The sequence below is a fragment of the Apodemus sylvaticus genome, chromosome 5 (genome assembly GCF_947179515.1).
Source record: "Apodemus sylvaticus chromosome 5, mApoSyl1.1, whole genome shotgun sequence".
Taxonomy (NCBI): domain Eukaryota; kingdom Metazoa; phylum Chordata; class Mammalia; order Rodentia; family Muridae; genus Apodemus; species Apodemus sylvaticus.
Window position 1 is genome coordinate 139,634,422 of NC_067476.1, and position 14,606 is coordinate 139,649,027.

Sequence of the window (14,606 nt, forward strand, 5' to 3'; positions counted from 1 at the left end):
GCCAGAGAGCTTCTTGTCTCCATCTTTCAATTCAAACTTCCTAATCCGCAATGCCTCACTGGGGATTTGCAACCCTAAACGCCATGTTCCTGAACATTCCACTTGATAGCCTTTGGCTTGCAGGGCTCTTCCTGCTCTTGAGTCAAAAAGCAAACACAGGAGGGCCAGGCCACAAGGTTGTCTGCTTCTGTGGGGGACAGCCTTTGTCTGCATTCCTCTTGGCACCTTCCCGCTTGTCTTAAGGGCTCCATCAAGATGTCTCTTTGTGTTTGCCAATTCTGTCTCCATAGCAAGAGTCACAGAGGCAGAGGCTCAGCCATCACACTTGCTCCCAGAAGAGCTGGTTTGAATACAGAGCCCTCTGATGTTCTTGGGGACCACAGTGGCAGATGCTTAATACAGAAATGTAGTAGCCAAATAGTCAGAACTTTTGTCCAGGGCCTGCCTCTTGGTACCTTAAACCTTCCCTGCCCTTTGGTGTCCAAGCAGACTCTGAATCGGGTATGTAACTAGGGCTATACCACCTTCCCCACACACTAACCTCCGCCCTGGGAGATGTTTGTGGTTAATTCCATGTTAACTCTAGGTGAGGTGACCTAGCTCAAAGAGAAGAAGCCTTGAAAACGTTCTAGAGATTTCCCTTATGGTCCCTGTTGTAATAGTGATGTACCTCACACTCTGAAGTCCACTAAGGCAATAGACTTTAGCTTGAGTTATTACCATATCTTTTAAATTCAAAAACGGATGAAACAAAAGAAAGAGATAGAAAAGGGTGTGAAGGAAAACTACTTCCCAGAGTCACCCAGCTTCTAATGAGCCCTGCCAGGTTTAGCACTCTGAGCCTGCTGACTCTGGTGCAGTGGCCCATGGGAGGTCTCCAGAGAACATGGCAGTTCTTCTGGAACAGAAAACTTGTTCCAAAGTCTGCTTGCAAATTTGTCCTGAAAAGCACTGAAGGAATACACCTGTTGTCACCTCTCTCGGTGAGGTCACCTCAGGCAGGTCACAGCCTTCTCTTAACCTCAGTTTCTCTCAAAGGACTAAGGCAAGTGATAGAAGTCCTCAGTGTCTCCTAAGAGGCATTTGCTGCTGTTTGTTCTTGATGCTGGAGAAATCTGTCTCAAGGCAAGGGAAGTTTGCCTGTGGCTAACAGTGCTTGAGAAGGTCCATTAGACCCATGTTCTCATAAAACTCTCTCCCTCCTTACCTTCCTCCCACCATCTTCTTCCTCCTCCTCCTCCTCCTTCTTCTCTCTCTGTCTCTCTGTCTCTCTCTCTTTCTCTCTCTCCCTCTCTTCCTCCCTCCCTGCCTCCCTTCCTCCTTCCCTCCCTCCCCCCCCCCCCGCTCCTCTCTCTCTTTCTCTCTCCCCAACCCTTTTGAAAACCTCCCCAAATTCATCTCCTCTGTATCTTTCCTATGTTCTAGAGAATGAACCTGGGAGAAGTTGCATTCTTTTAACAAGAAAACTCAGCACTGCTCTTTAAAAAATGGAGCCGGGGTGAGGTGGGGCTGCATGAGCTGTATTCTAGGAGACTGATTCCTCTCAAGCCTCAGCAAATTGTCTCTTTCTGTTCTTGGCTGATTTAAGAACCAAAACAAAACTGTGGTTCACACACACACACACACACACACAGAGAGAGAGAGAGAGAGAGAGAGAGAGAGAGAGAGAGAGAGAGAGAGAGAGAGATTGCACCAATACAGGGTCCTAAGTACAGTGTATGGGAAGGAGGGGAAGGAAACCACCCACAGTTTCTTTGGAGCACAGTAGACCTCTCAGAATCTCCTGTAAGGGAAAGATGGGTCAGCTTAGCTGTGTATCCTGCTGCTGGGTACCTGCTCAGGAGAGTCCGTGCTGGAGCAGCAAGTGTGCAGGGCATGGACCTCCTTAAAGAGTAATTCCAGCAGAAGCAGAAATGAGGCGTCAGTCCATACAAGTTCACACTGAAAGAAGAAACTTCCTTCACCAAATGCTCCCTTGATGTGTTTGCCTGTTCTTAGACCCTTTAAACTCAGGACAGAGTGTCAAAAGCAAGCATCTCAGTGTGTGAATCAAGAGTTCTCACCGTAAAGACTAGACTGCTCCCTATGTCGGGGTAGAGGTGGGAGGACTGCAGGAGAACCTGAAGAAAACAAGCTTCAGTGGGTCCATAAGGTACGACACACTCCCTCCAAGACAGAACTCAGTATGGAGGACTCAAGAAGCCCCACAGACATGCTGAGTGTCGGGAACAGAGAATGCCTCTGCCCATACTCCTGCCCAGGACCAAGACAATAAATGACCCAAGGAGAGATGGTGAGCCAGAGGGCTTTGGTGGGACCAGCAGCTGAGCTAACAGCCCTCCCACCATAGTTCTGCCTGAGCCCTACAAAGGGGAGGGGCACAGACAAGGTTGTGTGTCTGTCCAAGGAGAAGATAGTAAACAATAAATGCTAAATCAGAAGAAGCCAGGTGGCAGGTGACATCCCTGATTTTCTAGTCAAGAGCAAGGACAAGCCTCTGTACACCTTGGTACAAGTAAATCCCTGAGACAGGAATGAAGACTTCTGTAAATGAACAAAATACTATCAGAAATGGCAGGTAAGGTGCTGGGGATCTAAACTTGAAACTCAAATTCTGTGGTTCTATGGCAAGTACTTTACCTGCAAATTCATCTCTCCAGAAATAGCAGGTAAATCCGAAGATTGTGTACATAGCTACCTTCCCAAGCAAGATGCACATGAGCTCAACAAGAGTGCTCCCCCCAAGACTCTGAGGTGTGAGGTCATCTTCATCTTATACAAAAGGAAGGCATTCCCATGATGAGTGACTGAAAGGTCGGCATACAGCTGAGACCCAGCTTGCCTTGTTTTCTGCCATAACCCATACCCAGCATCCTGACTTCAGAAATTTCCATTCATTGAACACACAGTCCCAGCTCTCTTCCAGGCCTTACCTGCCTCCATTTACCCAAAGCAAGAGCCCGTGAAGAGCAAGACCTACTCTCAGAGCAGGCATAGGGGCCTGCCTGCAGTCCCAGCACTCAGGAGTCTAAGCAGAAGGATATGTTGAAGGTCAGCCTGGGCTTCATAGTGACTTCAAAGCAATCCCACACTATCTAGCATGGCCTGGTTCTCAACTCAAGACCTTGGTCTATCCCTGACTCAGTTTTTCCCTCTGCAAAATGGACTTCACAGGCCTAAGTAGTGGATAACAATGCTTCATTACTTTATCTGAGGAGACGATAGAGCTAAGAGACCAGTAAACTGCAAGATCCCTCAAGCCTGCCAACTCAGAAAGATGTTTCCAGAACACAGAAGTGAGAAGTGTAGTATGGGAAATCAAAATAGAGAGCAAGTATGGAGAAGGGTCGAGCCTCAGTTTCCCACCTTGCCAGGATGAGTGGACCTGGTGCAGGTTAGAGCCTGGCAGTATCTACTCCTGGCATTGTTTCTTTGCTGTTACTATTCAATGAGTTGGCACAATGGTTCTTTGCCCCTCAGAACCATTTGTGCTAACTGGGCCTCGGTTTCCTCCTCTGCAATGAAACAGTAGTGACCCTTCTGTCCCAAGGTCTTATGTGCATCTGCATACACCAGGGCTCTTTAAAAGAAACATCCTCCCTTGTACACACATACACACACATGAGATTTAGGGGCCATCAAGATGGGGAGGGCAAATGTAGTTTGACTCCTAACACTGTGGGAATAAGAGTTTGCCAACTGTAGAAAGAATGGGACTGGGGGACAAGAGGTCACAAGCGACAGGAGCAAGGCAAAGGTCCCTGAGTGGTCTGACTGGACTGCTCCTTTCAACACGGAAAATCTGATCCTCCCACCACTTGTGAGCATGGGTCTCCAACCAATGCCTCATGCGTGAAACCGTGAAGTCTTGAGTAAGCCTCCATCTCAAATGTTCTTGTTTAATTTGTGGACCAAACAGCTTAACTGACTCACCTGTTAATATGATTGACAATTATTTACTTTGGAGGGCCCTGAAAGACACTTCCAAACTACAGAAATTGGAATTATCTCTAAGCCCATCATCCAATATCAGGTTTCCCAATTTTCATTCTATAAAAGTGGGTGATTCTTCCTTGGCAAAGTAGTAGAAGAGTCCAAGACGGCCACTGAGACCTTGAGACTCAGGTGAGACCTGTCCCTTCCTCCTCTCCACAGATGCTCTGGGTAGCAGAAGACCAGGTCCTTCACTGTAACCTTGTGCTGGAAGATTGCACTGGGGACCTTACAAGAAAAGCAGAACTGGCCATGGTTGGGGGCAAGGACTGGCCACGCACTCACCCTTCCTGGAGAGGAAGATATTGATAGAGCAGTGAGCTCACTCCATGTGCCCAAAGTAAAAGCTCTAGGGAAGAAATTTTAACAAGGTGACCCTCGTGGGGTGAGAGGCTACCTGTCCTCATGTGACCTTTGACATTATGCTGCTCTTAATGATCTCCAAATGCCATCATGGCCTGAAAAGGGGCAAAAGAACCATCCCTTGGCAGAGGTGATGGCCGACCAGTTCAGGTCTTCAGCCTCTGCCATGAGGGAGTCTCTTTATCCACACTGAAGAATGGGGAGGAGGGCGATGGGTCAGGCCACCACAGTCACATCCCACAGCCCCAGAGTAAACCTGATGGTCACTTAATTAAACAGAAGCTTCTGGGTCAGGCAGGAATGGCTTCAGAGCCTCTCACAGCTGCAACTAGTGACCTTGGGGGAAACTGCCTAGCGTCGCTAGGCCTGTGTTCCAACTGTGCAGTAGGGGTTGTCTATGCCCACATCTGACAATGTGGTGACTACGAAGTTGGTGACTGAACCCATCAGCCTGTGGCCTAGGACTAACTTCTATGGTAGTGTTAGTTATTATTTCTAGTTATCAGCCCTTGGGGTGGGGGAGGGGGGAACAAGGGCAATTCCATCACCTGGGGACAGGGCATGCAGTGCACAGAATCCTCTGATATCCATACCACAGAGAACTTGTCATTCTGTCTGCAGACACCAAGAGAGATGTTTCTAGTGGGAAGCCTCGTCCTCTGTGGGCTGCTGGCCCAGAGCACAGCACAGCTGGCAGGCCTGCCATTGCCCCTGGGCCAGGGCCTGCCCTTGCCCCTGGACCAGGGCCTGCCCTTGCCCCTGGACCAGGGCCTGCCTTTGCCACTGAACCAGGGCCTGCCTTTGCCACTGGGCCAGGGTCTGCCTTTGGCTGTAAGCCCAGCACTGCCTTCAAATCCTACAGATCTTCTGGCTGGAAAATTCACAGATGGTGAGTCTATGGCGGTCCCTTTCAGGGAATGTTTACATGTGTGTCCATTTTAACATGTGTGCTCTAGTATACCCACTCTCCCAATACCAGGAAGGGAAGTATCGAAGAGGAAGAAGGGGTGAGGACCTGCTGCTGGCAGACATGACCTCTGAAGCTCTTTCTCCCTTTGCAGCTCTCAGTGGTGGCCTGCTGTCTGGGGGACTGCTGGGCATTTTGGAAAATATTCCACTCCTGGATATTATAAAGTCTGGAGGAGGCAATTCTAATGGTCTTGTTGGGGGCCTGCTTGGAAAACTGACATCATCCCTTCCTCTCCTGAACAACATCCTCGAGTGAGTGGCCACACAGAGGGATTTGGTTCCCACTAACAGAAGTCCTGGCCAGCCCTACAGAGGGAGAGGGACGGGCTGAGCATGGAGCCAGGGCTCATCCCCAGGCCTCTCTCTACTCTGGCAGGGACAGTGGCCCTTTTGCACCTATAGTTGTCCCAAGTCCTAAGGCACATCCTGGGCCCCAGCAGAAGCTATTATCCCTGTGACAAGCCTTCCATATGAGCTCCATAATCCCCACTTCTCAGAAGGAAAACCTGAGGCACAGAGATGTACCTGTGCTCACAGAGCTAAGGTGATGCAGTCAGGAATCTAACTCAGAGAAGCCCCTAAGCTTTGCCACCCACTGTGGTCACTGTGTCCATCCCCACAAGGGAATGTGAACAGTCACTAGGCTCCCCTCCTCATCTGTATCAGCTGTGCCTGAGACCCGACATGGTGCTTCCCATGACAGCTTCCTAGGCACAAAGCCACAATGGGAAGCTTGTTGCAGTGACCAGATACCCAAGCCTGCGTCCTTAGTAAGATTGGACCAAAGCCACTGCCAAGATTCCCAGCCTCCCAGGCCTTCGCTTCCTGGCCTAGAGATAGTCAGACTTCAGTGCTGGATGGCCTGTGGTCAGGCACCTGGTCTCCTGGGTTTGATTTCTCCATCTGTGAGATGGAGATAAAGACTCTGGAAAAGACCAGGGAAGGTAAATAGGACCCCATGGATGGTTCCGAGAAGGCTTCCTCCCACCCATTTTCATTCTTTCCAACTTCTGCTCTTCAATCACCATGATAAATACTGAAGACTGATCTGCTACTGAAGATTATGACAGAACTAGTGGTTTCAGCCACAAGCCCTGTACAGGGTTTATTCTAGTTACTCATGTATCTTCTATGTGCATAGTGACAGTCCAGCCAGCCAGTGTTCCTTCCTTTCATCTACCCACTTCCTCTTCTATCCACCCTTCTATAAATCCAACTACCCAGCTCACCTTAACCTCCAGAGCCAGTCACATGCTTTAGATGGGCTCTGTAGTTTCATGCACAGTCTCTTTCCTCAAATACCTTCTAGGCCTGAGATGGATAGAGGGCCTTGTGTATTGGGGTTCAATTCAGGCAGAATTGAAGGAAGATGGGTAGGCCTGAAAAACTCCCTGTCCTGTCTTCCTCACCTCAGGTACCCAGCTCTCCCTCTCAGGTGGGTAAATTTGTGTGGAGAAAAAAACGGTTTCCAGGTTTAAGACTTGAGATCCTGATATTTTCTCCTCTAATGTTGCCCCCTGAACAGCATAAAAATCACTGATCCCCAGCTGCTGGAACTTGGCCTTGTGCAAAGCCCTGATGGCCATCGTCTCTATGTCACCATCCCTCTGGGCTTGAAACTCAAAGTGAATATGTGAGTGGGTCCGAAGGGGGTGGTAGGGGGATGGCTCCCAAAGACAGCTTGATGGAGACGGGAAGCTGCAAGCGCCCGGGTCTCCACCCTTAGCCCAGTTGCTGGTACGCTGCGCAAACTTAGCCATGTAGGAAATGGCTTGACCTCTCTGAACCTTGCTCTCTCCCACTTGGGAGATGAGAACAACTGTGGAGAATACAGGGTAAAGTGAGGCTGGCACTCCTAACAATAAGAACCCCCCCCCTTGAAGTGCAGGGGAGGGACAGAGGCTGGCCGGCAGTGATGTGTCCTCCTCTTCTGGCAGGCCCGTAGTTGGAAGTCTTTTGGAATTGGCCGTGAAGCTGAACATCACAGCAGAAGTCTTAGCCGTGAAAGACAATCAGGGGAGGATTCATCTGGTTCTTGGTGACTGCACCCACTCCCCTGGCAGCCTGAATATCACCTTGCTCAATGGGTGAGGCCAAAGGGCTAGTTTCTCCCACCCAGAGACAGCCTTGAGGGATGATGGGACAATGGGTGGATGAGTAAGAGGACAGAAAGGAAGACGTGTATGTGTGGAGGAGGATGGGTGGTAGATTGATGAATGTGTGCTTGGTGAGTATGGAAAAACATACAGACATGGACAGATGGATAAGCAAATGGATATAAAAATACTCACTTATAACTTTATTAGACAGAATGGCCGCCTTTTTTAATGCTGTGAGAAAGCAACAGTGAATGTGTTGTGGCTTTTAATGGCATTAATACTTTTTGTCTGTATCACTAACTTCATGGACCTCCACAGATATTCTATCTAAAATTATCTTATTTAATTATTACCAAGAGACAAGGTTTATTACTGTGAATTGCTTAAAAACTATGCTAGATGGTGTTAAAGAACATTATCCTGTTTATTATGCAGTCATATTTATAATAGAATGGCTAATTTTATAATGGATTAGGCAATAAATAGTTTGTATTTAAGCCCCTCCTACTACAGAGTATGCAAACTTCACTTGTATTCTCCAATTTGGTCTCATCTTATTTGTAATATGAAACTACATTGAGGATATTAACAGAATTCTAAGGGGTAAACAAATGTAGAGTCCATTTCGATTGTTTGTTACAGTTGCTTGTCACAAGAGAAGGCCCAGTCACACGTAGTGTAGAGGACCCGTCCACACATAGCAGCTCACATTTACTAAACACATACACTGGGTTCTGTGGGTTTCATTTCATTGAGCCCCCATGCCGACCACATACTAAGCACTATTCTGCATTCATGGATTCCATACAGTCTTGTTGTGTGTCTACCATGTCCCTGAAAGCATTTGTTTGTTCTACACTCTGCGTGTGCACCGCTGGGTTGGGTGTAACTCTCTTCATCTAGGCTCCTTGCTGCTCATCTGCCACAGACATGAGTGGGGAAGGCCTGGTCTGTTTTGGGGTGCCAAGTCTGAGTGTGCATAGTGGCTGCTGAACTTCCCAAGCCCAACCCCAAGCCTCTAAGCCACATCCATGACTTTTCTCTTCCAGAGTCACTCCAGTTCAAAACTTTTTAGACAACCTCACAGGGATACTGACTAAAGTCCTTCCTGAGCTGATCCAGGGCAAGGTAAGGGTCAGAAGTGCCAGCCCCCTTCTCCATGGGTCTTTTTTTTTCCAGTTTTATTTGGTGGTGGTGGTGGTGGTGGTGGTGGTGGTGGTGGTGGTGGTGGTGGTTTTTTTGGGTTTGGGGGGGAGGGTTTGTTTTTTGTTTTTTTGAGACAGGGTTTCTCTGTGTAGCCCTGGCTGTCCTGGGACTCGCTCTGTAGACCAGGCTGGCCTCGATTCTCCATGGGTCTTAAAGCTTATCTGGCTGAAAAAGAGCCCTGGTGTGAACTAAACCCAGCTCCCCGGTATGAGAAGCGAAGCCATCCATTAGTCCATCTATCCTATGATCCAGCTGTCTGTTACTTACTTCTATACATACAAACACACTGGGTGGTTTCTTCTGGGCCGTAGAAAGCATCCACATTCCACCTTGAGCATGCTGCCTCTTCAAAAGCCTCTTTGCAGGAGGTTCTGAACCTAACTCCTCTCTCTGACCCGGGTCAGGTATGTCCTCTGGTCAATGGGATTCTCAGTGGTTTGGATGTCACCCTGGTGCATGACATTGCTGGTAAGTCCTCTCCCCCTCTGAAGAAGCATCAGTTTCCCCCAAGGAGTTTTGTCCCTGCACATCATGGGACAGCTGGGCCTCACTGGCCTCATCCCTCCTTCTTTGGATGTATCCTTGTTCCCATAAATTATCCAGATGAGCCTGAGATAAAGCCTGCCTCCTCCTCCTCCTCCCCCTCCTCCTCCCCCTCCTCCCCCTCCTCCCCCTCCTCCCCCTCCTCCCCCTCCTCCCCCTCCTCTCAGCCTGACCTGAGAACAGTTGAGCTGGCTGCAGGATGCTCAGCATTCCCCCCACATGCCCGGGTGTGGTGAGTGTGCCTGGAGATCAGAGCTCTTGCTGGACTTCTTCACCACCAGATCATGACTCTGATCTTGCTTTTTTGCTTTTGTCATTACTGTCCAGACTTACTGATCCATGGACTGCAGTTTGTCTTCAAAATTTAGGCTTCCCATGAAGGAAGGCCTACCTTGGTTGAGCTGGTGAGTACTGTTCCACATCCCTCAGTATTCAAGGATTGGCCATTATCCTTTTAGAGGGAAGCAAGAATCTAGGGACAATGTCATTGGTATTAGTCAGCTATCTATCACTCTAATGAAAGACCTAAGAGAATCAACTTATAAAGATAAAATGTTTTCTTTTGGCTCACAATTTTACAAGCCCAGTTCATAACCAGTTGCTCCATTGCTTTGGGAATGTAATAAGGCAGAGGGTGTAGTGGAAGAAGCCATTCATTCAGTAGCCAAGAAGCAAAATGAGAAACAGAAAGAGGTAGAATTCCACGGTTCACTCTGAGGGCATGCCCCAGTCACCTAAGGATCTCCCCCTCCCTAGTACCTCACTCCTACAGGATCCACTGTCTCTCAGCATTGCCACCACAGGGACCACACCATTAATATCTGTGTCCTTAGGGGAACATTTAAGAGTCAAGGAATTTTAGTTATATAAATATCTAAAGAGAGACAAGCTTCCAGTTGAACACACAGAGAAATACACACAAAGGTCAACAGAAGAGCTAACAGAAGAAGAGAGACACAATGCCATATTAACAGAACTACAAAGAGAAATATTAACAGAACTACAAAGAGAACTACAAAGGCATCACTCTGGATATATACATATCATATCATATTATTATTATTATTATCATTACCATGGATTCACAAACACACATCACTATCATAAGCATACAAGCATGAGCACACACACAAGCCAGATACATATGTGATGCAGACCCATGCAGTCTCAAATCATTATGCTTAGACTTATGTGCAAACATATACATATTCACTACATCAAGTCTACGTAGTACAAGCACATGCACAAACACCAGGCTCCATACGGCTGAGATCCTATTCTTGGGTCTCCGCATGCCTGCTTCCCTCATAGAGCCAGTTCGATCACGGGACGATACCAGTAAGATTCACTAACCTCAAGTCTCACATCCTGATCAATTCTTCTCTCAACAGAATCATTTCTTGCTGCTCAGTCTCCCGCCTCTTGCCCAGTCTCCCATGGCTCACAGAAAGGGGCCCACATCCTGGAAAAATTATGTCTGCCTTCTCCTCACAGAGCCTAATCTCTTGTCTCGTCAGACATGATTAATCCCGTGATCCTCACTAAATAAAATAGCTCTTCATCTGCACTAATGTCTTGTGTTCTTCACCATTACTTGGGGCTTTAGAGGCTAGAAAGGGCCTGAGGCCATAGCCTAGACTCTTGGGCCTAGAGTTTCACATGCCAGGTCTTGAACAGCCAAGGGCTGGGGTTCAGCTGAATGTGGATTAGGGGGGTTACCCTGCTGTTCTTAGGTGGTGTGGATAAACACTCAGGCACTGATTTGCACACACAGGTTGCCACACATGACATGACGCAGATGACAGGAGATATGTCATATCCGGAGCTGGGCATGAGAGGAGGGGGTGTGAGGATATATATGTCTCTAGTCCACATCTCAGGTTGGGGGTTGGGAGGAACCAGGAATGTGGAAAGGTGAACTGGATGGAGCAGGAAGAACAGACCTGGATGGTGGCCACTCCGTATGGAGATGCTTCAGAGGCCCTGAAGGAGACACTGACACTGTCACACCAGCCTCTTTTCTGTTCTCCCAGCAACAGGAGGACAGAGAATCACAAAGAAAGAGAGTGGGAGGGGAGGCTCCAGGTCCAAGTGTCACCTGCATAGGGAAAGCAACGAAGAGGCTAATCGGAGTTGTCACGCTTTGCTTTGTTTTAGAGGAAAAACTTGATTTTGAGGAAGCAAGAAGCGGAGGGGAAAGCTTAGATTGTATAGAAAGCTGGACAACTGGATTCACTCTAAGTCTCTGGGAGACCAGAAAACCAAAGTCTTGGTAGAAAAAAAAAGCAAACAAAACAAAAACAAACACAAACCAGTCCACAGGACTCCATGGAAGAGGGGAGAGCAACTCCAAGCCTCTTTCCCAGAGGGAAGGCAACATGTGGCCTGCTCACTAGGTCCCTGCACAACCGCTCTCAAACTTGCCTTCATCTGATCTGGCTCAGGGTTCACAGACTAGGAATGTACAACGTCTCACATGTTTTCTGAAAACCAATTAGGAGTGGTTGCTTAGCACCAGCTGCCTGGGGTGCTTGGCACCAACTGCCTGGAGTGGTGGTAACATTTAAGACAGTGTGCCAATGATAAACTTCTGAAGGACGTTTCTGGGGAATAGAATCTGGGGACTGGAATGTAGGCTTCAAATATGTTCAGGAGGCCACTCTTGCATATGGTAGGGTTGGGGGACTCAGAACAGCCGAAGGAGGGCTGATGATCTCACCTCTGGCTAATCTGAAAGTTCTGTGAGAGCAAGTGGTATAGATGAAGCCAAGCTGCATTAGATAAGACAATGGGCAGCCATTGCTCTGGGTTCAGTTCTTGTACCAGGCCCCAGCAGGTCAACGTGAAATAGAAATGACTCACTCAGGAAGAGCATGTTCACTAAGGTTGGAAGCCGCCTGGGTCCACTGGTTCCCATTGGCCTTTAGTTTTGCAGAACTATCGATACATCACAGCACATGTTTGACTCCTGGACCATATTTGGTTGCTCAGTCCCTCATGGTGAGCCGGCTATTTGATTATGGAGTCTACTAGACCCTAGCCATCCTGGCTGGGCCAGTCTTGTATGTGCCAGTTCATTTTCGGAGATGGAGTTCTGTTGAGTCTGTCCATTTGTATTGGTGGGACTCCGGCCGAGTGAAGGCAGTTCAGGTCACAGCATTACTATAAGATACACGGTCTTTCTCAGTACCCAGCAGCAAGCAAAGAGCTGCCATTTGAAGATGTGTGTATGAAAGTCACTTCAGACAACCTATGTGTCCAACAGTCTAGAAACTGTGCACCACAGGGACAGTTTCCTATTGCCATAAGCACCAATCAGCATATGCAAAAGATATGGGCACCTGCAGTGTCACTGGGACAGCAATCCCAGAAGTCTTAAAGGCAATGTATGAGCCTTGCTGAATGTCTTCTAAGGCATGCTTCCACAAAAGGCCCCATTCAAAGTGGGTGTTTTTAACAAGCCACCTTGATTAGGGGGACAAAAAAAAGGCACCTAGGTAGACGACATGTAGTCCTTAGCTCTTAAGGCCCCAAGTCTTATCATCAGGCTTGATTGCCATTTCCTGCTGAGCCATCTCTTCAGCCCAAATCCACATTAGTGAATATCACCAAGGACAAAAACATTTGTTCGACTCTTTGGGGGATAAGCATTTGGCTTCTTGTCCGTGTGAACCCCTAAGAAATGTGCCTACTATTCAAGATCCTGGACATCATCTGGATTTTAGTTTAGGTAAGGAGTAAAGTCAGTGCTGATTCTGGTTTTTCAGAATACCCCACTCTCAGGGTGTCATCAGTATACTGTGTGGACTAGAACTTTCCTAGTCCTGGGCTTGCTGAAGGCCAGAGCCCACCTGCAGGTGGCATGCTGCAGAGGTGTGAGGCTTCATCCAGAAGTGTATTACAGGCAGCCATACCTCCCTGTCTCATAAGGGGATGGAGCAAATGTCACTAACATAGCCAATAACAGCATAATAATCTCTAGTGGAGGTGACAGTGATGGTGTCTGCCATCTCCGGACCAGCCAAAGGCATCTGGTTGGTTATAGCCCACTGGCGGCCTCCATGCCCTGGAAACCTTGTGAACTAAAGCCACCTGTTCACAGTGCCAAGTTGTTTGTGACATCCGTGCCTCAGTAAGTACTAGAAAACCAGAGGAAGTATCTTACTTCCCTCCAGCATACTTTTTGCTGACTAACGCACAAGGATTTAGCTGGCAGGCCTCCTGGTGTGGCTCAAACCCCTATAAGCGGGCACACTGCCTCCGGTGCTGGTGGTGTTCTGCTCCACAAACAGCCTGAGTTATGATGCACTCAGCAACAGGAACTGTAGTCACCAGGGCTCAAACACACCCGAAGGCCCCACCCATAAGCACATAAGCACTACAGGCAGAAAAACACCCTGGGTCAGCAAAGTATTCCCAAACTACCTGATGTCACCAATTTCCATTGTCTCCAAAGGAGACTGGAAAATCTTGTCATGGAAGCAACAATATGCAAAAGCCACAGGGAAAGTCTGCAACCTCCTCTAGTCTCTTTGCATCTAAACGGGCTAATAAGGCCACTAGTCACTCGGTCCCTTCCCGGAGAGCACCATTCAGCCTGAGACATGTGTCCTTATCAAAGAAGTACCAATCAGGCTGTGCTGTGGGGTTTCTCTGGCCTTTCACCCATATGTGCTCTTTCACTGTCAAATCTCTTCCTCAGAAAATAGCCTGATTTTTAGTCTCATTCTCATAAAGATGGTAAGTCGTTCATCAATGCATGGAAACAGGTCTCACTAGGAGGCCTCAAGCAACTCAGACCCTCCTGGAGGATTCCCTGCCAGGGACCCCCTCCTTGCTTCAGACGTCATCGTCATCGGGGATGAGATGAGAGTCTGTGCTCTCCACATTACCCCTGAAAAACCAAAGGATTGCCAGCACTTCAGCCAACCCATCACCGCCTCCCCTACCACTGACCCTAGCTTCGAGCAATGATCTACCATTTAACAGTGCCACGGCTTGTTTCATTGGCAACCCTGCTAAATGTGCCAGACTACTGACTGAGCAGAACAGTTCATCTGGTCATCAACCCCAAGAGCAGAATTTAAACACTTCTTTCTACCCAATGATGTCTTCAAGGAAGACACAGGAGGGTTGGGTACTGACTGGGACAATGCTGGGTTACTTTCTAGGCACTGACAAACATCTGGACAAATCAGTAAGTGAGATTTATTTAAGCTCACAGTTTCAGAGACTCACAGCTTCAGAGGTTTCAGTGCATCATAGTGGGAATGATACAGCTGTGTGAACAGCCCAACACCTATTGATCAGGAAGCAGAGGGAGCATACCTGTGTAACAGATTTCCCTCTTTCTGTCACCCAGTGATGATGCCACCCAGTGATAGAAGCCTTTCTGGAATGGCCTTCACAGACATAGGTGCACTTCTCTAGTAG

General features: G+C 48.2%; 1 protein-coding gene across 1 annotated transcript; it reads left to right on the plus strand.

Annotated features, from left to right (window-relative positions):
• The first annotated feature begins 4,981 nt into the window (after positions 1-4,981).
• Bpifa1 (BPI fold containing family A member 1) lies at positions 4,982-10,652 on the plus strand. Its single transcript, XM_052181543.1, has 8 exons — positions 4,982-5,245; positions 5,418-5,577; positions 6,851-6,958; positions 7,263-7,412; positions 8,474-8,552; positions 9,035-9,098; positions 9,501-9,577; positions 10,565-10,652. Exons 1-7 carry the CDS (start codon positions 4,990-4,992, stop codon positions 9,539-9,541), a joined length of 858 nt encoding a protein of 285 aa, XP_052037503.1. The 5' UTR covers positions 4,982-4,989; the 3' UTR covers positions 9,542-9,577; positions 10,565-10,652.
• The last annotated feature ends 3,954 nt before the right edge of the window (positions 10,653-14,606 follow it).